At 34.1% G+C, this 24,198-nt stretch overlaps 2 protein-coding genes across 3 annotated transcripts in view; one reads left to right on the top strand and one right to left on the bottom strand.

Moving 5' to 3' along the window:
* The window catches only part of LOC126824877 (notchless protein homolog 1), a 28,400-nt gene extending 8,341 nt beyond the window's left edge, over positions 1-20,059 (top strand). The window contains exons 10-14 of one of the 2 annotated variants that reach the window (XM_050554283.2): positions 15,242-15,288; positions 15,898-16,100; positions 16,738-16,897; positions 19,032-19,102; positions 19,698-20,059. In XM_050554283.2, coding sequence (XP_050410240.1) covers positions 15,242-15,288; positions 15,898-16,100; positions 16,738-16,897; positions 19,032-19,102; positions 19,698-19,710 — 494 coding nt within the window. In that variant the 3' untranslated portion in view covers positions 19,711-20,059. Of the gene's footprint in view, positions 1-15,241; positions 15,289-15,897; positions 16,105-16,737; positions 16,898-19,031; positions 19,103-19,697 lie in introns of those variants that run through there. The other variant, XM_050554284.2, reaches the window with a different exon arrangement.
* LOC126824878 (uncharacterized) lies at positions 64-12,121 on the bottom strand. Its single transcript, XM_050554286.2, has 2 exons — positions 11,875-12,121; positions 64-2,476 (listed from the first exon to the last, which is right to left on the bottom strand). Exon 2 carries the CDS (start codon positions 2,457-2,459, stop codon positions 1,053-1,055), a length of 1,407 nt encoding a protein of 468 aa, XP_050410243.2. The 5' UTR covers positions 2,460-2,476; positions 11,875-12,121; the 3' UTR covers positions 64-1,052.
* Positions 20,060-24,198: the final 4,139 nt, after the last annotated feature.

The raw sequence follows: 24,198 nt of genomic DNA on the forward strand, positions 1-24,198 counted from the left end.
ATATATAATAATGACAAAACTAATATAATAACATGATATAAATAAATCAAAATTAACAAATTTCATTGTAAAAATAATTCTTTGGTATCTGTACAACTTAAACTTGATTTCATTTGATTTAAGTAACTACCGGTACTATTTATAAATACTGTATGCTTTTTTTTTAATCTTTACTGTGATTGTTTTCCATATAAATTTGTGTTTTTATATTTACTGTTATTATAAATAGGTCCATATGATATTACTTATAATTACAATATATATATATAATCCCATAAACGTTCAGTTCACAAAAATAGACAATGTCGATTTATAAATTGTGATGATAATTTAGTTAACTTTAAAAGTTTATAATCGATGTATATATAATGTACAGAGTAGGGAAACTGTAAAACAAAACATAGAGAGAACAAACAATACTAGAGAAAATATCAATAAACAGTACATTAGGTACACATTCCCAGAGAGATATATAATAAAATTGAGGAAAACAGTGACCTCTTTGGTATTCAATATGACATCTTATGGTTCGTCCTAAGCATGAATTATAAAGGCGTATGAACCGGTTTGTTTGTATTTACTGCTTGACACATAGTTTCGCTGAACCAGTCATATGTTTCAGTGAGATTAATAAACACACAGCCAGTTTTGCTTCTGTTTGATATTAATAATATTTACTGCTTGCAAATCTCAGGTTAAGGACCCAAAACATGCGTGTGCTTTACTGGCCATGGAAAAAATATTAGCATTCAATATGTGTGGTATTTACACATTTTGAGTTTTTGGATGGTGAAGGTCACTATTTGGAATATCTTTTCGAGTGCACAGCATGTTGTCACAACATGTATAGTGTTTGGAATATTATTGATAAGTCACCAGTGACGAATAACGAACCATTAGTTTTACCTGATTGATACTCCTGTATTTACAGACATGTATTTATATGAAGTCATCTTAGGTACAACAGAATTAAAGATTTTACACAAGTGATAAGCTTCCATAGAACTATGTGTTCAGATTAATATATGTTAAAATGGAATATATTTAAAGTTTTATGTTGTCTTATAACATGGTGCATGTAGAGAATCATCAGCATGTGGTGCCAGTGTACCAGTAGGATCACATTTACCCCATCCCGTCTCCCATACACTCTCTATATCTTCAAAATCAGCATCATTCTTGTAAAACCTCACTTGACCATTATCAGACAACAAATGATAGACTTCTGATTCAGTTGTACGATAATAATGTATAGTGGGAAGATTTTTTGCAATTCCATCTTCAATTGAGTCTGTTAAGTCATCCACATTTTTGCACGTACTTGTATCGTTCACTTTTAAATTATATTTTATGTCACCAAAAAGAAGGCGCCTGAAAAATGTGTCAGGGGAGACAAAATAGAACAGAAATATCACAGACGTGGATGATCCAGTCAGAAATGTAGCACAGTTAGTCTCGTTCGTTATTTGTTTTGTCACTTTGTTGACAGTGTAACATTCCTGAACTTCCCAATTTCCTTCATTGATTTTTTCCCACAATGCCATTCTTAATTCTGCTGTCGTATCCTGATATTCATAGTTGAATAAGGCTCTTTTACTTTTTTGTTCACGAATGGTGTTGATTTTCATCAAACGCATCCAATTCGCTTTCGTGTCTGAGGCATCACTGTCAACATAGTCAAAGGTCGAATGATGGAAATAAACACTAACATTTTGGAAATATCTCTGATCGTTGTATTTATCCTCGAATACAGAATCAGGGATTTGGAAACTGAGGTTACCACTGGCATCGCGGGATGTTTGGGTGAAGATAAAGACAGCTATCGCACATCCTGCATTAACAAGGAGACCAAACATAATAAAGAAATGATAAGCAATATGGCGGTTGGTGTAGTGCGTATGTTTTTTTGCTTCAGCTATGGCTTTCTTACTAGTGTATCGAATGAGGGAGGCGATTATACGAATAACCAGACTCAGTAAGATAACAGAGGCTTTCGTCAACTGGAACACACTGATAGGATCTTCACGGCATATAGCAATAAAGACATTGATAATAATTTGAGGTACATCTTCAATCCAGATTATTATAGCAGACATAAGATCAGTATCAACCCATGCTTCCATTGTAAAGATTTCTTTACCCATATTCACAGCCTCTAGTATAAATGTTATGGAACCGATGATGGAGAATGCCAGTAGAGCGTTAATAATACTGCTTGCTGGTGGCCCATAGACTAGACCTGCCTCTGCTAGATATATATCAACATATAACAACCAGTCACTTAGCAGATCAGCAACATCCAGCATGAAGATGATCAGAAATGCAATTGCTTGACATATTCGATTTCTACGTAAAATCTTCATTTCCTGTTTAATCTTTTCAAGTTTGACACCATCAACCTCTGATTCACCATTCCTTTGCTCCATTTCAAAGGTGCTTTCTATCTTACGATCTTTCATGTTGTCAGTTTTAATTCCTGAAAAAAAAAAGAAAAAGTTTTTGTCTTTATAATCCAAAAATAATGTCAATAAACAAGCCACCTTCCACGTAATATATCTTGCCCATCAGTAATCAAAATAACAGCTCAGATTAACCCTTTATTTCAACTAAAATTGGTAGGGGTAGGGGTTAATGTCAGCTTCCAGCTAGGGTGATACCACAGACAAATGATTACTAGGAAACATTCAAGAGGAGCCAGTAACTAATGCCAGTTTTGCCTATTATGTAATACTGAAAATATCTGTTCAAACTCTTGATGGAAACTTTATCAAAAACTTCCCTAATTAAGGATGTAATTATCAATATGATTCTTGTAATGAAATCAATGAGAACTAGAACTGCGATGCAGTAATGACGGGTTTCACCGGTGCCACGTTACCCTAAACATATGTCACTTCCGGTATCAATGAAACCATTAAACAGGTTTCCACCTCATCATTGCACACATCAAATAAAATGGACGCCGAATCAACCAAATCCAGCAATATCAATTCATTTTATATATTTGTTACATGTAAGTGTACAGTACTTCCGGTGATAATGAAAATATTCAATTAGTTTTATGAAATCAGAAATGGCATAAGGCATCACATGGTGAAAATTTTATGTAAATCGAATAATAATTGCCACTTTTATAGACCAAAAACCTTAAAAAGTGACTTGTAGAAAACCGTCAATTCCTCTGCAACCATACAAGTTAGAAACTATTTTCTGGAATCTGTATGATCGTATGGGTTTATTCTATTTGTTGATTGGAATCAAATATCATAATTTTAAAAACATAACAACTCAGACTCATTTGAATAAAATATCTGTTTTGAAAGCTAAAAATACAGTTTTTGCCAAAATAACGTTACTTCTGGTGATAATGAAAATCTTAAATTACTTGTATGAAATCGTAAATGGCATTAGGTATCACATAGTGAAAATTTCATGAAAATCGAATAATAATTGACACTTTTATGGACAAAAAACCTTGAAAAGTGACCTGTTGAAAATTACCTATTTCTCTACAACTGAACAAGTTAGAAACCATTTTGTGATACCTATATGATCGTATGGGTTCATTCTATTAGTTGAGTAGAATCAAATATCAAAATATTAAACAAACAACAAATACGACTCATTTCAATAAATTATTTGTTTCTAAGGCTATAAATACAGTTTTTACCCAAATTTCGTCATTTCCGGTGACATGGAAAATGTTAAATTGAGTTGAACTAGTCACAATTGACATTACGCATCAAATGGTGTCACTTTTATGAAAATCCAATAATAATTGACTCTTTTACAGACACAATAGCGTAAAGAGTGACTCATGCAAAATTGACCATTTCTCGGCAACTGCTCATATTACAAACTAATTTTGAGATAGATTCTCTTCGTATGGATTAATGCTACAAGTTTATGAAAGTTGCGAAGAAATATTTTAAAATATGAAAACCCTGAATGGGTTGTAAATAGCTCATTTTTTCACCTTTTTTCACCTTTTTTCACCTTTAAATCAAAATGACCCGAAAACGAAATCGAAATTAAAAAAACTGAGCCCGATGTTTTCTGCGCCTTTACAGGGCACACACTTTCAGTCATACCAGATTTGAAAAAAATAATATTTGCTTTCAAAAAGTGGTACCGAACTGTCAAAATTGTAGTTTTTGCTAAATTTACGTCACTTCCGTTGCCGAAAGGTAACTTTACCGGTAACAAAAAAAATGACATTTTGGATTACGGAGCTTATGAACTTTGTTTTATACAAATCGAGCAATAAATAATTAATCCAGGACTGAAAAACTGAATTAGCCAATGGGGGTTAGGAAATTTACGATGACAAAAAATGGTGCCATTTTTGGTCAAATCAGATGACTCTTTAACCCTGGGTAAAATACCACATTAAAATATTCATGAATAAAAAAGTTTTTTGTAAAAATTTAAATTTTCAAAATTTGGCGCCTAATATCTCTGACGATTCGTGGAAAATCAAAAATCTAAAGAACCGTGGCTATGTGCCTTGTCTCTGGCTATGTCAAAATGTATCCAATGTTAAAATCCGAAGATTATTGTTAATATTACGGCAATATTTCAAAAATCGACAAATTCGATGATTTCGGACATTTCGCATTGTCGCAGAACGTTCGAAATAGCTTTAATCTCTAAGTCACACCCACTTTTCCAGTAAAACCGAAGACATCGAATCAATCCGACAAGTAGTTTCTGAGATACAATCAAATTGGAAAAAAAATAATAATAATAATAATAAGAATAATTTTAACAAAAACAATAGTGTTTCACACAAGCTACGCAGTGTGAAACCCTAATAAAATGTACGCAGAATCAACCAAATCCGTCAATATCAATTCATTGTATACATTTGTTACATGTAAGTGATCCTGACAAAATTACATTACTTCCGGTGATAATGAAAATTCTAAATTAGTTTTATGAAATCATAAATGGCATAATGCATCACATGGTGAATTTTTTTTATGTAAATCGAATAATAACTACCACTTTTATAGAACAAAAACCTTGAAAAGTGACCTGTAGAAAATCGTCTATTTCTCTGCAACCGTACAAGTTATAAACCATTTTTTGGTATCTGTATGATCGTGTGGGTTTAATCTATTTTTTGATTGGAATCAAATATCATAATTTTAAAAACAATACAAATCAGACTCATTTGAATAAAATATCTGTTTTGAAGGCTAAAAATACAGTTTTTGCCAAAATGACCTTACTTCCGGTGACAGAAAAAGTGTTAAATTACTTGTATAAAATCGTAAATGGCATTAGGTATCACACACTGGAAATTTTATGAAAATCGAATAATAATTGACACTTTTATGGACCAAAAACCTTGAAAAGTTACCTGTTGAAAATCGTCTATTTCTTCGCAACTGAACAAGTTAGAAACCATTTTGTGATATCTATATGATCGTATGGGTTCATTCTATTAGTTGATTGGAATCAAATATCAAAATTTTAAACAAATAACAAATACGACTCGTTTGAATAAATTACTGGTTTGAAGGCTATAAATACATTTTTTGCCCAAATTAGGTATCACACACTGGAAATTTTATGAAAATCGAATAATAATTGACACTTTTTTGAACCAAAAACCTTGAAAAGTTACCTGTTGAAAATCGTCTATTTCTTCGCAACTGAACAAGTTAGAAACCATTTTGTGATATCTATATGATCGTATGGGTTCATTCTATTAGTTGATTGGAATCAAATATCAAAATTTTAAACAAATAACAAATACGACTCGTTTGAATAAATTACTGGTTTGAAGGCTATAAATACATTTTTTGCCCAAATTACGTCATTTCCGGTGACACCCTTTCAGTCATACCAGATTTGAAAAAAATAATATTTGCTTTCAAAAAGTGGTACCGAACTCTAAAAATTGTAGTTTTTGCTAAATTTACGTCACTTCCGTTGCTGAAAGGCAATTTTACCGGTAACAAAAAAAATGACATTTTGGACCACGGAGCACATGAACTTTGTTTTATACAAATCGAACAATAAATAATTAATACAGGACTGAAAAACTGAATTAGCCAATGGGGGCCAAGGAAAAATACGGTGGCAAAAAATGTTGCCATTTTTGGTCAAATCAGATGACTCTTTAACCCTAAGTAAAATACCACATAAAAATATTCATTAATAAAAAAGTTTTTTGTAAAAATTTAAATTTTCAAAATTTGGCGCCTAATATCTCCTAAGATTCGTCGAAAATAAATAATCCAAAGATCTGTAGCTATGTGCCTTGTCTCTGACTATGTCAAAATGCATAAAATATTACAATCCGACAATTATTGATAACATTACGGCAAAATATCGAAAAACGACAACTTTGGTGATTTCGGACATTTCGCATTGTCGCAGAAATAGCTTTAACATTTAAGTCAAACCCACTTTCTCAGCATAACCGAAGACATCGAATCGATCCATCAAGTAGTTTCTGAGATATGCTCAAATGGAAAAATAATAATAATAAGAAGAAGAATAATAATCCGAACAAAAACAATCGTGTTTCACACTGGCTACGCAGTGTGAAACCCTAATAAGAATAATAATCCGAACAAAAACAATAGTGTTCACACTGGCTACGCAGTGTGAAACCCTAATTATTCAGTAAAAATACAATAAAATAAAACAAACATTTTCAACATGACCAAATTCTCTTTACATACTGAAATACTGAGAATTCATGATGAAATTGAATATGTCTGTAGCAGTGACTTTTACACAGTAAATAAGAAACTGTTATAAATCAAGAGAAAACTAATTTTAACTATGTTTAAAAAACCCACAGTGAACAAGTCAATGGACGAACTATTATTGTGTTTAATCAAAGAAAAGAATTACCTTTGTCTTCATAACGAAGCTTTGTGTGTTTAGTGTTATATTGTTTACATTTTCTCTTATATACCTACGTTTAATCTTATCTATACCTTTAACTATTGTATATATTGTCATCTCAGATGGCCTACTATTATTAGATTGGCAACTATTTCTGATGATGATGCTAACAAGTCCAACTTGATAACTTTGATTCTAGGGCAATCAAACATGTCATAGTAAAAGTACAAAGTACATAATGGTTCCTCTACAGTATTTCTCAAATAGAGTGGTAAATACATACATAAGGAGCTCTTTTCCAAAACATGATAAATGCCATACCATATTGTATGGGGGGGGGGGGGGAGGGGGCAGTACAAACATGGTAATGCACCAATTATTATATAACATCATTTGTTTGTTTATTTCCAAAAACTGCACCAAGCTTTCCATAATGATTGACATCCACGTACTCTACCTATACTATTCAAAAAAAGTAGGGGATATTTGATTTTTAAGTGTTATTAAAGTCACCTAATGAAACTGACGAAGAAACAAATGACAAAATGAAATGAAGTTCACATTCATCGATTTAAGGCACAGACTGACCATTATAAGGGTAAAATGATACCCGGGGTCAAACAGCAAAGTTACCACAGCATCACAGCCAAGTCAGTAACGGGTAAATCCTCCTCTGTTTGCCAAACAAGCATTGATCCGATGTGGCATACTCCTAATGAGACGTCTAAGGTCATTTTGGTCCAGATTGTCCCATTCCTGTTGCAACACAGCAGCAAGTTCTTGGACATTGGCAGGACGTTGTTGACGTAACCTCTGTCCAAGCATGTCCCAGACATGCTCAATGGGGGAGAGGTCGGGACTCAGTGCTGGCCAAGGTAATGTGGTGATGTTCTGTTGTTGGAGGTAACCTGTAACGATCCTGGCCCTGTGACATCTTGCGTTGTCATCCTGGAAGATGAAACGGCGGCCATGACGTCGTGCGAACGGCACAACATGGACTGCCAAGATGTTGTCCCGGTAGTACTGGCCTGTAACACGCCATGCAACAACATGTAAAGCCGTTCTTCCAGCAACAGTGATGCCTCCCCACACCATAACAGAACCACCCCCAAATCGATCATGTCTGATGACGTTAACGTCTTGGAAGCGCTCGTTTCGACGACGCCACACCCTCCTACGTCTGTCCAAAAAATCAACAGTGAACCTTGACTCATCTGAAAACATCACATTGCTCCAGCGTCGATTATCCCAGTGTTGACGATCCCTACACCAACGACGTCTTGCCTGAATGTGATGATCTCTCAAACAAGGGATCACGCGAGGACGTCGGGCGCGAAGGTGACCCCTATGCAGTCGATTCAGAATCGTCTGGCCACTCACTCTCACACCAGTGTCTGTTTGAAGACGAGCGCTGATCTGATTTGCTGTGATGACACGATTTCTCAAGGCCAAGGTACGGATAAATCGATCCTGGGCTTGAGTTGTCGCCCTTGGTCGACCTGAGCGTGGTCTGTCCTGTACAGATTGTGTATCATGGTATCTGGACCATACCCTGCTTATGACAGACTGAGAAACATTCATCGTCCGCGCCACAACCGCCTGTGTTGTGCCGATCTGTAGCATGCCAAGGGCACGTAACCTTTCATTTTGGGTAAGCCGACGCATATCAAAATTTGTTTTCTGGTCACTAAAACAATTAAACTGATGTTTCCACCCTGGAATTCAATGCCACAATGCGACTGTAACATTCAAAGTCAGAGTCGTGCAAATCTTGGGTTGGACCCCCATGATGATCCCAAGCATCACCTGCATTCCATGCGGTAGCTATTGGTGCGTTTGGGCGTCACATGTAACTGGAAATGTTTCTTCTGTTAGGTTCTATAGTGACTTTTTTCGTAGTCATTTGCATATTTTAGTATTATGCCCCCAAAATCAAATATCCCCTACTTTTTTTGAATAGTATAATTCAAACATGGAAATAAGGCACCTGTTACAGACATTGTCAGTCACAAAATCAGCCTTTATCAAACACTGTCCCTCTGGTGCCTGGCATTTTGTCTGCTACAGAAATGTCTTTTATTAATAAATGTCTGGCATCATAGTTCAGTAGTGTCTGCCAAATTACAAGAGGTACCATATCAAGCTGGTGAAGAAAGACTACTTTTTCATTAACAATAGCATCCCTAAGATCAGTCATAAACTATATCGTTGATATGAATTTGACCAAATATGGACTGTTAAACTGCCCACTGCCTAAAAGATACAGTCCATACAATAATATGGTCAAGTGAGAAACTAAAACTATTGCTCAAACAGGATAATTTCCTACCTTTATACAATAAAACATACTGTATTTCTTATGTACCTGTGCATTGTCATCACTTCTATTCTTATCAGTGATTATTGGTTGTAAATGAATATACCAGGTATCATGTTAAATGATATGAAGGATGTGGTTGTAATTTGTTATTACTATTTAATGTACCATTATCCAGTCCTGTATTGAAAGTGAATATGTATAGGAAACCTTTTTACTTTCATTTTATATGATTTGATTCTGTTTTCTAACAAAGCAGTGTTGTCATTCTTAAATAATATTAGATACTATTACTGATTCAAATTCAAAATTTCAAAGATATATTTCTTTGATGTAACCATTGATAAGAAAACTTAACCAAAGTTCCGAAATAAAATATATTTGTAATTTGAAATACTTACAAGTTGACAATTTACAAATTTTAACGTGGTGACCATTACATAGTGCACTTGCAAGATGAGGTCTGAGCAAGCACTGACTGGCATTACCTAGTAATGTTTAAGTGAATATCTTTATTAAGACTGTAAATCAGAGAGATAACAAGATTTATAGAAACAATTAGGTCAAATCAATAGTTCTAGAATATTTTTTACTTGTACTGTTTATTATTGATAGTTTGCATAAGAACAGTTCATGGGGACTGGTGATAGGTGTTGTTTGAACTTAATGAAACAGTACTTACATGTACACAATTCTTGTGGAAGAATTTAATATGTTACTTTATGATGTAATCCATACTTGTGGGCTCTATTACTTGTTTTTAATGTTATTCAATTGTTAACCATAATATCTATAAAACTTCACATTTATGTAGTAAATGAATTGGTTACAGGTTAAATAAATGTCGAATATAGGTACTATAATAATATATGAAGTAGGTAATAATAGTCTTATAGGTGTAGTGTAATACTGTGTCAGATACTTGAATTAAGTAATTACCGTGTTAAGAAGGTAACACACTGTCCAACTTGTTTGACCAGACTACAAATACTGTAAACTTAAAGTATCACATTAAGTTAGCTGTAAGTAGCCAACAAATAATGGTTGGTATAAACCTTGCTTTATATTACTCTTGGAGTATTATTATCTATTGACAATAACAAACATCGTAAATATTCTGGTTATTTTATTACTATACACTTGATTAAAATGGATAATGTTAAATATATCTATTATCTCATGATACTATAAATTATAGGTACTTACAGGGGCATTATGTAAGAATTAGATAAAGAGCTATAATATTTCAAAAATAGATAATGCAAAATGAATATATATATATATTGAAAATTTCATTTAAATTACTTTATTTTGAGCTAAGTTATTGTTAGTTGTAGTTTTGACAAGATGTGTGCATTGATCTGACCACTGTACTGGTCATTCAAGTCTTAGCCTCGCTTCTCCATTTTTAAATTAAATCATAAAATGGCAGAATCATTCTAATCTACTTGAAATCAGAGGCATTCGATTGCATCAAGAGTTAATTATTGTCTTGTCATGTTAATAAATGTTTAATTAGACAGATTTAGCTGTTACATATTGCCTGTTTAAGTATCATGGTTATGTAAAGTTCTCTGTACTTGTGTGTAATGATCTTTTGATTTTTTTAGTGTTTATTTAGAAGGAAAGTGTGTGTTGAGGTGGGGGATTACATGATAATAATAATATCTGTATTTGTCCAAGTATCTATCATCAATGGCAAAGTGTCATTCATGTCAGCCAACACATTGCCTGCATTGATGAACATGCATTAAAGAACTTAATTTTGGAAGATGGGCAATTTTTTATTTAATTATTGTTGAACCAACTTACTCACATAAACTAAATACGTATGTCCAGAGAATGACAAAAAGTCTAGAGATAAAATAGTTTACATGCTATGATAGTTATATCTTAAAATACTCTTTAAACAAATGTGTTTTAAATAATCTCTTGAATTGAATAAGATTGGTTCCTCTTTAAAGTCTGATGTTCCTGAATTATACTAAAATGATTGTTGTCCAAATATAAACAGAAGAAAATATAAGAGTTCTAGAAGCAGATTTTGAGTTTCATCAAAGTGATCACATAATTAGTATAAAAACTAAAGAGTCAGTCACATGTATTTAGTGATAAGACAGTTCTCAATCCATAAAGATCAAACAAATTGGGGTCTTATCTAAGAATAAAAAACACCTTATGTAAATAATAAACTTCACCACACCCAAATGTATGTACCACAATGTTATCAATATAAAAAGAAAGAAAAAGACAGAATTTAGTTAATGATGACAGAAAAAACATTACTTCTAAAGACTTGAGGCTAAAATATTGGGGATATTTTTCGCTTGAACAGCTGCTTTTTAGACCCTTTTTCTAAAATATGAAATTTGTATATGGAGCTCAAGTTTTTACCAATGATATATTTCATTTCATTGTGGTCTTTGTCTAAAATTGAATGGTCACTAGCCCACTACATAACATTTATCCATTATTTGAAATTCAAAACATTTGTCACTAATAGTAAGTGCAGGAGGACCGCACTTACATGTAGACAAACCTGTGGACAATAAACAGACATTGCAAGCAATGAACAACAAATATCAAATCAAGTGAACAAATCCGGGGGGCCACTGCACTGTCATACAGACTTCTCTCAAAAAGACAAACAAACTACCAATAAAACAGAGAATCTAGGCTAATATACTTACTCTATTAAAGGTATTATTATGTTTTAATCCAGCACCTTCAATGGATTGAAAACCAATATATCTTGTATCGGTTTGTCAGCTTTTAACAGATGTTCAGCTTTCCATAAACATCCACGTCATATTTAAGCTCAGTCCTTTTCATTATTCCACTTTGTTTAAAATGATTTTTACAGTGATAAGTACCTTAAAGTATTAAAGATCTTGGTGATCTGTGAGTAATAAATTCACACTTAACGTTAAATGTCGATGATCTATTATAACCGATTGTGTTGACATGGTTATTTCACAACATGGCCTATATGTTCTGTTTACTTTTTGGTCATTTGTTGACTCAGTAGACTTATCTTGGGATACAATACAGTGGTATACTGATAACAACCTTTACATTAGTTAAAAGGATCAATTATTTGTAAAAATCTATTCACCTTAGTGGGCGGATTTTAATTTCTTCTCAAGGACCAATTTATTTTTAAATATTTTTCTGATAGGTATAACAGAATTTTAGTGTGAATGTATACGTATGTGTATAAAACACTATTAATATTCTCCAATTTTGTGCCCAAATTTGACAGATTTTAAACACTACCTTATCTGAAGTTTTCATCGTGCAACCTAACTTTTTATTGTCCACCCTAATTGTTTATGGTCCTCCCTAACATTTCCATTGTCCACCCTATCTGTGTGGTGGACCCTGAATCTCTTTATGGTTCACCCTAACTTGCCATTGTCCTGTGCACCATAACCTGTTATGGTGCATCCTAATTTCCATTGTCGCCCTTAACTTTCCATTGTCCCTACTAACTTTGCATGGTGCACCCTAACTTGCCATTGTCCAGTCCACCTTAACCTGTGATGGTGCATCCTTATTTCCATTGTCGCCCCTAACTTTCCATTGTCCCCACTAACTTTACATGGTGCATCCTAACTTTCCATTGTCCACCCTAACTTTCCATGGTGCACCTTCACTTTCCATTGTACACACTCTTTCATCATGGTGCACCCTAACTTTCCATTGTCCGCCCTGACTTTTCATGGTGCACCCTAACTTCCCATTGTCCACCCTAACTTTCCATTGTCATCCTTACTCTGCACTGTAGTATTGTACACACTTTAATTCATGGTGCACCCAATCTTTCCATTGTCCAACCCAACTTCCCACTGTAAACTCTTACTTCTCACAGTTCACCCTCACTGTTGGATTATTGTATGGTGAGAGTAAACTTATACCTGTGTCGATTAATGGTGTCTCTCAATCCAATGTTGAAAATAATTCCTGATTTCTGATCTAAAGACAGGACTATTAAAATCAGATTTATATTATTGAACATAATTTCAAAATGAACAATATTAAAGTGTTTGAGGAGTCTCTTACAAGTTAGAATATTGTGAAAGTTAAATCTTTAACAAGGAATATCAGTGCAAAAAGGATTAATTTCGTTGAAAATGGATTGAAAATGTGGCAACATTTGACATCTTCAGCAGACAATATAAGCCATGGTAAAGTAGGGGATATTCAGAAACAATACAAAACTGGGGAAATGCACTGCTGTTTTTATTAGAGGTAACCAGTGTATGTTAATAACAGGCCAATTGCCTACACATGAACATAAACATTTCATATGGGCGGCTTATCTGACGGCCCCATTTCACTCGCAAATAGATACACAGTCAAAAGTGAAAATGGACATTTTTGTCCCCCGCCTTTCGAAGAAAGCAGGGGACTATTAAAATGGGTTCGTCCGTCTGTCTGTCTGTCTGTCTGTCCGTCTGTCTGTCCGTCCGTCTGTCTGTCCGTCACACTTTTTGGGACACAATAACTCTCTTCCTAATTGAGCTAGAATGTTCAAACTTGGTGTATGTGTTTATTAGGTCAATGCCTTGATGGAGTTCGAAGATGAGCATTTTCCGCTTAGGGTAAGCAGAGATAAGCAATTTGATTGGTTGATGCCTTGGGACACGATAACTCTCTTCCTAATTGGGCTAGAATGTTCAAACTTGGTGTATGTGTTGATTAGGTCAATGCCTTGATGGAGTTCGAAGATGAGCATTTTCCGCTTAGGGTAAGCAGAGATAAGCAATTTGATTGGTTGATGCTTTGGGACACGATAACTTTTAATTGAGCTAGAATGTTCAAACTTGGTGTATGTGTTTATTGGGTCAATGCCTTGATGGAGTTCGAAGATGAGCATTTTCCGCTTAGGGTAAGCAGAGATAAGCAATTTGATTGGTTGATACTTTGGGGCACGATAACTCTCTTCCTAATTGAGCTAGAATGTTCAAACTTGGTGTATGTGTTGATTAGGTCAATGCCTTGATGGAGTTCGAAGATGAGCATTTTCCGCTTAGGGTAAGCAGAGATAAGCAATTTGATTGGTTGATGCTTTGGGACACGATAACTTTAGTTCTAATTAAGTGAGATTGATGAAACTTGGTGTATAGATTTATTATATGAATACCTTAACTAAGTTCGATAATGAACATTTTTTGCTGAGGGTAAGCAGAGTGATAAGCAATTTGATTGGTAGAAACTTTGGAACACAATAACTCTCCTTCTAATTGAGGTAGAATGTTCAAACTTGGCATAGGTGTCTATTAGGTGAATGTTTAAACTTGATGTATATGTAGATGTTCATTAGGTGAATGTCTTGACTGAGTTCAATAATTAACATTTCGAGCTGAAGCTAAGCAGAGCTAATCGATTTCATTTGTCGATGGTTTGGGACAAGATAATCTTGATTCTATCTGATAGAGAGTGATGAAACTTAGTGAAAAAAATAAATGTGCGATTAATTAATATGTGTCATCTATTTATTTTGCAATTTCGGCGGGGGACATCAGCCTCACTGTTGGCTTGTTGATTTTTGTCTTGATAAGGAGTAATTGCTCCACCAATCCTCAGACATTGGGCAATTCGTCGTGACCCACTCCTCTTGCAGTGCCACGGCCAATTCTTGCAGTGTTGTCAGTTGACGTTGACGTCAACGAACACGTCTCTCAATCAAATTAAACGTAACACACTAAAGCAAAGATATGCTAAACAGTAAATCTTATGCAAGAACCGATAGGAAAGCAAACATGGATAGATAAACCAGCACGCGGCAGTTTTCATCAACCCTTCCTTGAAGTGTCAAATTTGACAATGAACCCCTCCCACGTGTATGGCCCTATTGCGTGTCACATGTGCAGCTCAGTGGTTCTGTTGGGGCGATAAGTTCTTCATACTCTCAAAGCATGTCAAATGTCCATGGCTATTTATCATATCGCAACCTGCATAGGTATTCGCATTTCAATATCCCCTACTTTTTTTGAAGAGTATATTTTAATAGCAGAATTAAAAGTTTTCATATGGTTTTTATTACTTTTACAGCTGAGGTTCTTGCTAAGTCAGCTAAACAGAGATATGATGCAGCTAAGGTATGGTCATCTTCCCCTTTAAAAAAAATTAACACTTTATATCATATGCTTACGGATGATTTCCTTTTAAGGTTAATAAATCGTCTATTACACCTTCAAGATTTTGAATGTTGATCTGTAAAATAAGGAATCTGTGATCCACACTGCACCAGGTGAATTGGTTAGCCGATCGCCAACACTATAAACAATAAATCGACAAAAAATCATCTTCATTGTCTCAACATTTGGAAGATAACATGTAAAACTGTTAATACCCAACATGCTATAGGGTCATTCTGTGTCAAATTTGGTCATATCTCAGGAACCATTAGTCTGATCAAGCTAAATATTTAGAATATCAGCTCTTCCAGTCAAAATAAGCATATAAATCAAATTTCAGGAAAATCAAAGTGGGTATGGTTTTCCATTTTTGAGGTGATTTAGAGACATTTCTTTGATAAATATTCATTCTGATTTAATGAGCAAACACCATGCATTAATACTGGTGTATAAAACAGATGATTGACTTCCATTCTTGAGTAAGGGGACACTACTCCTAACTAAAAATAGATTTTTATTTTATTTTTTATATTTTTTTATATGTGACATATATTTTGTGATATATTACAGGGAACACAACCAGAAAGACTTGTATCTGGTTCAGATGATTTCACGCTATTTCTATGGACACCAGAAGTCGAGAAGAAACCAGTTGCAAGAATGACTGGACATCAGCAGCTTATTAATGAAGTCCAGTTTTCTCCAGACACACGTCTTATTGCCAGTGCTTCTTTTGATAAGTCAGTGAAGTTATGGGATGGAAGAACAGGGAAGTAAGTGTGATTCTTTTTGTATCTTATTAGTGTTTATTAACTATAACCAGTATTGGTTGGTGCCTAAACCGTATTACTATGGACCGTATATATATCCATGGTATTACTGTAAGGGGGTATAATTCCAATCCAACAACCTTGGTTTCTTTATCTGTCTGCATGTACCACTAACCAAAATTGAACATAAGTAAATGAGTCAACACACATGGAAAGTTCAGAAAATAAAACCAAACTTGTTTCACTTAGAATTACTTCCAGCATTGTAAGCTAAAGTGACACATACTCCTCGCAGTGTTTTATTATATTAGACCTAATCTCACTCAAACACTGCTGGACTGATGGATGATTCCTGTCCTAAATCATAAATGGTTAATAGTCAGGTTAACAACTAATCCATTACAGCGTAACAAATCAATTGAGATGAACCACACCTGTATTAGTGTATAATGACAATCGCGGCTACATTTCTTCACAACCTGCGAAATTTATTCTGCGAGAATAGCAGAATATTGTAGAAAAACTAATTGTGTGATCAATAAATTGTTGTCCAAGTAACAATTTATATACCAGTAATATTTGAAACTTATAAACAAACCTGCAATAGGCAAATTTAAAGCATGTATTAATTTATTTGCAGATTTTTAGCAAGTTTACGAGGTCATGTTAATAGAGTGTATCAAGTAGCATGGTCAGCTGATAGTAGATTAATATGTTCAGGTAGTTCAGATTCAACATTAAAAGTCTGGGATGTAGATAATAAAAAATTATTATTTGATTTACCAGGTCATGCTGATGAGGTAAGAACTGTAGGCTATTAGTAGAGTTATTTCCCTTTATATATTTTAACCTTCCATATTGCAATAAACAAGATTTCGTAAAATAGACAGACTTCTTAGAAATAATTTCAAAAAGAAATTAATTGACTTCTCAATTTATTTAAATAACATTTCATTTCTAGATAAATATATATGTTCACTTTCATTTAGAAGTGATACTTTTGCATATCAGTGATCCAATTTGAAAATGAAATGTTTGAAAAATATATTCAAAATTTTTCAAGCAAGTAATGTGGTATGATTATATCCATTTCATTAGATAACATGTATATTTTGCTGAACTGGCAAGACTGAAAGAGTTCCAGGGACTTTCATGTGATGCTGATGTAACACAGTGTTGTGTGGTGTTTGACTGTAAAATATCTGGATGCAGACCACAATTAAATTTCACCATCTCGGTACCCATAATTTGTAGTGTGTCTATAGCAATTCTCTCTTTATCCCTTTTCCCCCATTTTGTATGGCATTTGTTGTTAACGTTTTTGACTAGAATCGAAGAAGAATCTTTGAATTGACATTTTCCGCCAGGTTTGGGTAAATATTCATGGTTTAGAGTTACTGTTGGTTATGGCAATATGTACTGCAGAAAGTATGCTACTTCAAGTTTGTGTATCTAAAAATTTCAGTGGTGGGCTTAAAAATTTTGACCAAAAACATGACCAGTTGTTGCTCTGTCTGTAATGAAAAATGTTCAGGGCAATTAGACCAGAATTAACATTAAAGTCAGTGGTGAAATTAATTATTGTTGATCTCCGTCTGAAATAAATAACTTACCTCCCTTTAATAAGTGACATTTCCATCATAATATTACATGGGTTGATTTACATTCAGGGTCAAGTTATACACCTTAAAATTAGGTATTTTAAAATAGTGTGTATTATTACTTTTAACAAGGATATAATTAAAGATACATTATGGGAGATTTTTACAGAGAATTGGCCATTCTTGCTATAACAGTTCAAAAGTAGATGATGAAAGAAGAATATTTTGAAAATTTCAGTCAAATTACTTTATTCTGAACATAGTTATCATCGTTGTAATATTTGACTAGAAATGGTAGTGAAATGTGCCTTCACCGTGTCTGATCGTTTGATTGACAGGCGTTAACTCCACCTACATATCTCGATTATCAAGTAAAGTTTTCAATGGCATGCGTAAACGCTCTACAGTGGCCTCGCTAAGTACACTCTATCATTTAGCCTCGATCTAACTGACGTATTCTCATCAGGATGCGCCATATTTGAATTAATTGATAAGTGAAATCCTATTTAAATCCGAGCTGTAGCCGAGCCATCCGTGATTTTGGGCTTGTTGTTTAAATAAAGATCTAATTTATAATTTCTATAACATCTGAAGCCTAAATTAAGACTTGCAATAATCAGATTTTGCTCTTGCATAATGTATGTTTAATATCAAAAATATTTAGATTTTAACACATGCCATAGAGATACCCCCAACCTGATTAAAACACAGATCCAATTTCGTTTCGTTTTTATAGTTCAAAATTTTGATTTTACTTGTCTTTACTACACTTGGATCTGGAAGCGTTGTTATTTAACTCGTGTTCTGCTTAAAATGAGGGGTCAGCCAATCAAATGGTCTGTCGAATCGAGCGTTTGACCTTTTTTGCGCGGAACTGTGGGAAGACATTAGCGGCAATAGAAATCAAAACAAAGCAAAAGTAGATAAAAAATACATGGCGGTCGCTAATTGTTTAATCGAATGACTGACATAATCGGGTCAAATGTCGCTTGCTTGGTACCTGACGTCATAGAACGTGAACTCCCACTATAACTTGTTAGATCTACATGTAGTGTAGGCCATCAAAAGTATAAAAAACGAAACGAAATATAGATCTATATTTTAATTAGATTGAGATACCCCAAAACAGAAAGAAGAAAATGGGTGAAGAGCTTCTATTGCCATCATTCTACCACTAAGCAGTAAATTAAAAATTAAAAACTAAATAAAATGACCGGTGGAAATGATGAATTGAGATCATTAGATAATTAGCTCAATGTGATAGATTAAGTCATAGAAATATATAATATTTACACATAAAACTTATATAATACAATATTTACATTTAAAACAGGTCTTTGCTGTAGACTGGAGCCCAGATGGACAGAGAGTAGCTAGTGGAGGAAAAGATAAAGTATTAAAGATGTGAGTATGGATTTAAAGCCATTTGTCTAGGATTTAGATTATGTTCACCACTTAGATAGGGTGGTGGTTAATGGAGGATACCTGTTAAACACTAAGATAGGTGGTATAGAATGTACAGGTTACCTCAGGTAGGATGGTTCATGGGGAGGCTGTTCATTCAGTAAATGTACTTACCGTACCTCTAGAGCTAATTAACACAGATCAGAGTTTCTTTATTATAAATCTGTACGCCTTATCAAATATTTCCTTATAAGATATGCCTGTATCCTTCCCCACTCCAACAGATGATGAGCAATACATTATCAAATAATTTATTTCCTTATTTCCTTTCCTACTCAATCAGAAATAAGCTTATAATAACTTATAATGACAAAATAGTGGTCATGTGTCTAGTAATATTTAGTGGCATTAAGTATTGCATGGATTTATTTTTTGATGGTATAATACTACATATTGCCTGAGTTATGATTTACATGAGTTTTAAATGTTAACCTGACCATTCTTACTTGGGTCAGATATAGAACAAAATGGCAGACAGAAAGTACAGTGATGATCTGGCAAAACCAAAAGATATAATATATCCTTCTTCTTTCAGATGGCGATCATGAGACTAGTGTGAAATTCTATATAAAATGTCAATTTACTATCTACAGCATCTAAATCATGAGACATCAAAACAACAATTTACTATCTACAGTATCCAAATCATGAGACATTAAAACAACAATTTACCATCTACAGTATCTAAATCTTGAGATATTACAACAACAATTCTATAGTATATGTACATGACAGTGAATATCTTGTATTCAATGCATTTTATTCTTAAGAGAAGCTGAAGAAAAATCAATTCAACTCTGCCTTTGAGTCAAATTAATCTAAACTGAATAATTGTTATGTTAAGAAATTGTAATTGGACAAAAACGTTGAGAATAAATGACTTTTTTTATTAATGTAGATAGCATGTGTATGTTTGCCTTACCACATCAGAGACTGTTCCCTTATGAGTAATCAAAAAATACCAGTACCGGTATGTGTTAAAAGTAAAACTTTAAGAACACGGTCTATAAGTTTTTATATGCCCACATGGAAATGCGGTCATATATTGTCTTCACCCCTGTCCGCCGGTCCGTCGTCCACATTTTTTTGTGAACACTCTACAGACAGACTACATTTATCATCTGATTGTTTTGAAATTTCATATATGTTGTTTACATTAGTGAGATAAAGAAACATATTTTAATTTCAATAATTTCTGTTAATTTCTTCTGTTGTTTACATTAGTGAGATAAAGAAACATATTTTAATTTCAATAATTTCTGTTAATTTCTTCTGGAGTTATGACCCTTGTTTCACTTTGTGTACGCAATTTCCATTAATTAAGTCTAGAGTTATGGCTCTTGTTTCACTTTGTTTAACCCTGTGAACGCTCCAGCAACAAAAGTGATCATCTGATCTGTATGAAATTGATATAGTTTTTTTTAAATTAGTGAAACGAAGAAGTCTATTGAATTTCAGCAATTTCCATTAATTACGTCTAGAGTTATGGCCTTATTTCACTTTATTGAACCTTGTGAATGCTCCAACTGATGAAAGTTATCATCTGATCTAGTATGAAATTTATATGCATCGTTTAAATTAGTGAAACAAAGAAGCCTATTGAATTTAAGCAATTTTTGTATATTATGGCCCTTGTTTCACATAGTTGCACTTTGTGAACGCTCCAACTCATCCTCTGATCTATATGAAATTTATATGCATTATTTAAATTAGTAAAACGTAAAATACTGTTGAATTTCAACAATTTTTGTATATTACTTCCAGAGTTAAGGCCCTTGTTTCAGTTTGTAGCACCTTGTGAACCCTCAAAGGACTTGAATTATAATCTGATCTGTATGAAATTATCTTGTAAATGCCCCTCCCCCATTACCTACAAAAGATTAAATATGCAACAACCCTTGTTGCCCCTATGACGATTTAGCTGTTGTGTGGTATGTTTTGTTGCCTGGAAATGGGGGTTGGCAAATAATAACACAAAAGATTAATCAAGAAGTTTTGAACAGACTAACATAGGTGAAGAAAATGTTCGAACTTGCATCGTAAGCTTGGCTTAAAAATTGCCAGGTTTACGTCAGTTGGCTAACACGATCCTTCAACTCTTCTTGGTTGCTTTTAATAAAAAGTGTGAACTCCATTACGTATTTATTTTACTATCTTGCAGAACAAAATGAAATACTTTTATAAGTATGTCAATTCCAATGAAAAAGGCAGCGCGGTATTGTATAACAGTTCACTGTGGGTAGCGTATCTCTTGTATTCAGAATGTTGTATTAATATAAGGGATTACAGAACATATAAATTATATTTGGAAACAACAAACATACTTTGATTACGATTGTCACAGATTGGTGATTAAATAGGCGCACTAATTAAACATACTACCCCCAACGCCCAACCATACTGCTGGTAATGTTACGTGTAACTTATCTCACTTTGCAGAAATGAAGAACCCCAAAATTGCGAATGGTCCCCGCCGGTGTTGCCGTAGATCCGTTTGTGGGAAATATTAGTATGTGCATGAGCACCACACTACACGCTAACAAAACCAATAAGCCATACCTGCGGACAAGACACAAACTACAAAGACTTTGCAAGAACAATATCAAATCAAGTGAATGGATTCGGGGGCCAGTCGTAAGTGTCAACTGCGCTATACAGTCCGGGGCCTGTAAATCCGCACGGCCTTCCGTCAAAGGTTTGTTTTATATAACATATTAGTAATTTCAAAATTCGAAATAAACAGATCGAGGACAAGAAATAGAGAATAAAAGAAAAACACCTCAACATGTGGAATATTGACACTAGAATTTTTTAAAGTTTCAATTTCCATTTCGGATTGTTGCCTTAATGATGGCAACTCAGTTATCACCACTACAGATTTATTTGTAACCGAAATAATCCTTTATCAGTTATACTCCGCCCCTTCTTTTACTTGGTAGGAAAGTAAACACACACATTGTGGCGTCGAAGTTGGAAAAAAACAATTTCCAAGTAAAAGGCTCTTTTTAACGGAACCAAACCCAAAATACCCGAAACTACTTTGAAGGTTCCATGGGCTCGATGTTTACATAAAAGAATCTGATCAAGACAATATCAACTAGAGAAAATAACTCTGCTGTATAAACACATTAAAAACGTTTCAACAACCAAAGATGCCTTAAAATATAAACTGAATTTTCTGTATATCAAATTTGATGAAACCAGTGCTATAGTTTTCAAAATAAACAAACTGACCGAGGAAAACAATATTTAGGGAAGGAAGATAAAATAAAAAAAAAATTTGCAATTATTTGTCCAGACAATTTTAAAAATAATATAACTACCCGCAAAAATTAGGATATTAAACCCCATTTCATTTCCATTTGAATCGTTGCCAGAAACTCACTTAAAATAGATACACCCTGACAGACAACACGACTAACTAAACTGTCAATAATCCGGACAGGTCTTGGTACGGACATTCAGTTCAGATTACGAAAATAGCTTTAATATTCAACTTTTTGGGAATATATCCATCGGGCGAAATTATCATGTTCGTTTGAAATGTGTTTTAGCTTGTACAATGTATACATCCTATCCTAGGTCTGTCCAAAAATAGCCCCGAGATCTCCTTTGAACACTTAAATGTTTGGCAATGTTTATTTCCTATCGGCTAACAAATATAAATACGGCGAGGACATTACCTCAGACGCCAGTGTCGCAATCTTATCAAAAGTCGCCCGTCTGTTTAGAAGTGTTGTATAAATGACCCCATGGTATCTTAACATTAACAATCAGTTGTCTGTAGAAAGAAAGTCGACTGGTTTCTTCTTAGTTATCAGGATACATGAATCAGAATCAGGTCGATATTAGTTGAAGAACATTTCACACAAATGAAATGAAATGAAATGAAATAAGATTTAACGCCCTACTTTTCTGCACCAACTGGGCTAATGAAGACGACCTTACACCATAAAGGGTGCGATGAGGGAAATTCTATCTTTCAAGGGTTCTTTTACTTGACATGCCCACCGCCCTGCACCACCGACAAGGGAGACCACGTCGGAGAAGATCTCGCCAAAAACAAAACCCATTTGCTGGTAGCCTATATGTTTCATTCAATATAATTTTATGGTATCCACCATTAAACAAAATTGGTAAAGACGCCAACCACATGTCCATGATAAAGGGTGTACAACAATGTAAAACTTCTTGGAGCGTCACGCGTATTGAGGCATATGGAACTGGAATAACCCGCCCGAATTCTAAACTCATCGGGAAATAACGGCTAAATCTATTTGTTAAGGCCAGCTCAATTTTCGTCAAGGTTATTGAGATGTAAATAAGGTTAGGACAGGTGATTGTTGGTGAGATTGTAGCTAAGGGTTAGGTCCAGGGTTAGGTTTAGGGTTGGGTTTAGCGCTAACCTTGTTTACATCTCGTGACTTTTCACCAAACTTGAAGTTGGCCTTATCAAATAGATCTAACCGAAAATGACCACTTATTTGGATCTTTTATAGACCGAGGCGTGCATCGCACCACACACAACAAATATAAATCCGAGAAAACGATGACACCAAAAAAATAAATAAATAAATAATAAATCGCGGACATTGTAAGACCACGATAGGATTAACATTAACATGCCCAGTGTTAATCAATTTATTTCGAATAGTAAACTATTTTTTACTAATCTGCAAAGTACTAACGGTTTTCCGCTTTAAAATGAGCTTTTGAATTGTTTTATTGTGTGTATAAACCGATGCTCTGTATTTACTATTGCGTCTTATGGTGAAGCAAATGTTTCTACAATCTGCAGTGGTTCATTTGGCAATATGTAATGTATAGGGATTAATTTAGCCAGGACAGCTGCGTTTCTCAATGCATATATTCCGTTAATTGAAACTGATATTATTGGTTTCGTGGATTTCAGTTCAAATATATTGTCAATTTGATTTCTATAGTATACACATTAGTTTCTACACAATCATTCGTCTTGCCCAAATCAATCTCGCTGTCACGAGAACATCCTTATCCATTTAAATTCGTCGTAATAT

The sequence above is a fragment of the Patella vulgata genome, chromosome 6 (genome assembly GCF_932274485.2).
Source record: "Patella vulgata chromosome 6, xgPatVulg1.2, whole genome shotgun sequence".
Classification (NCBI taxonomy): Eukaryota; Metazoa; Mollusca; class Gastropoda; family Patellidae; genus Patella; species Patella vulgata.

Coding starts and splice junctions, on each gene's coding strand:
- LOC126824878 (XM_050554286.2), bottom strand. CDS start 2,459: ATGAAAGATCGTAAGATAGAAAGCACCTTTGAAATGGAGCAAAGGAAT.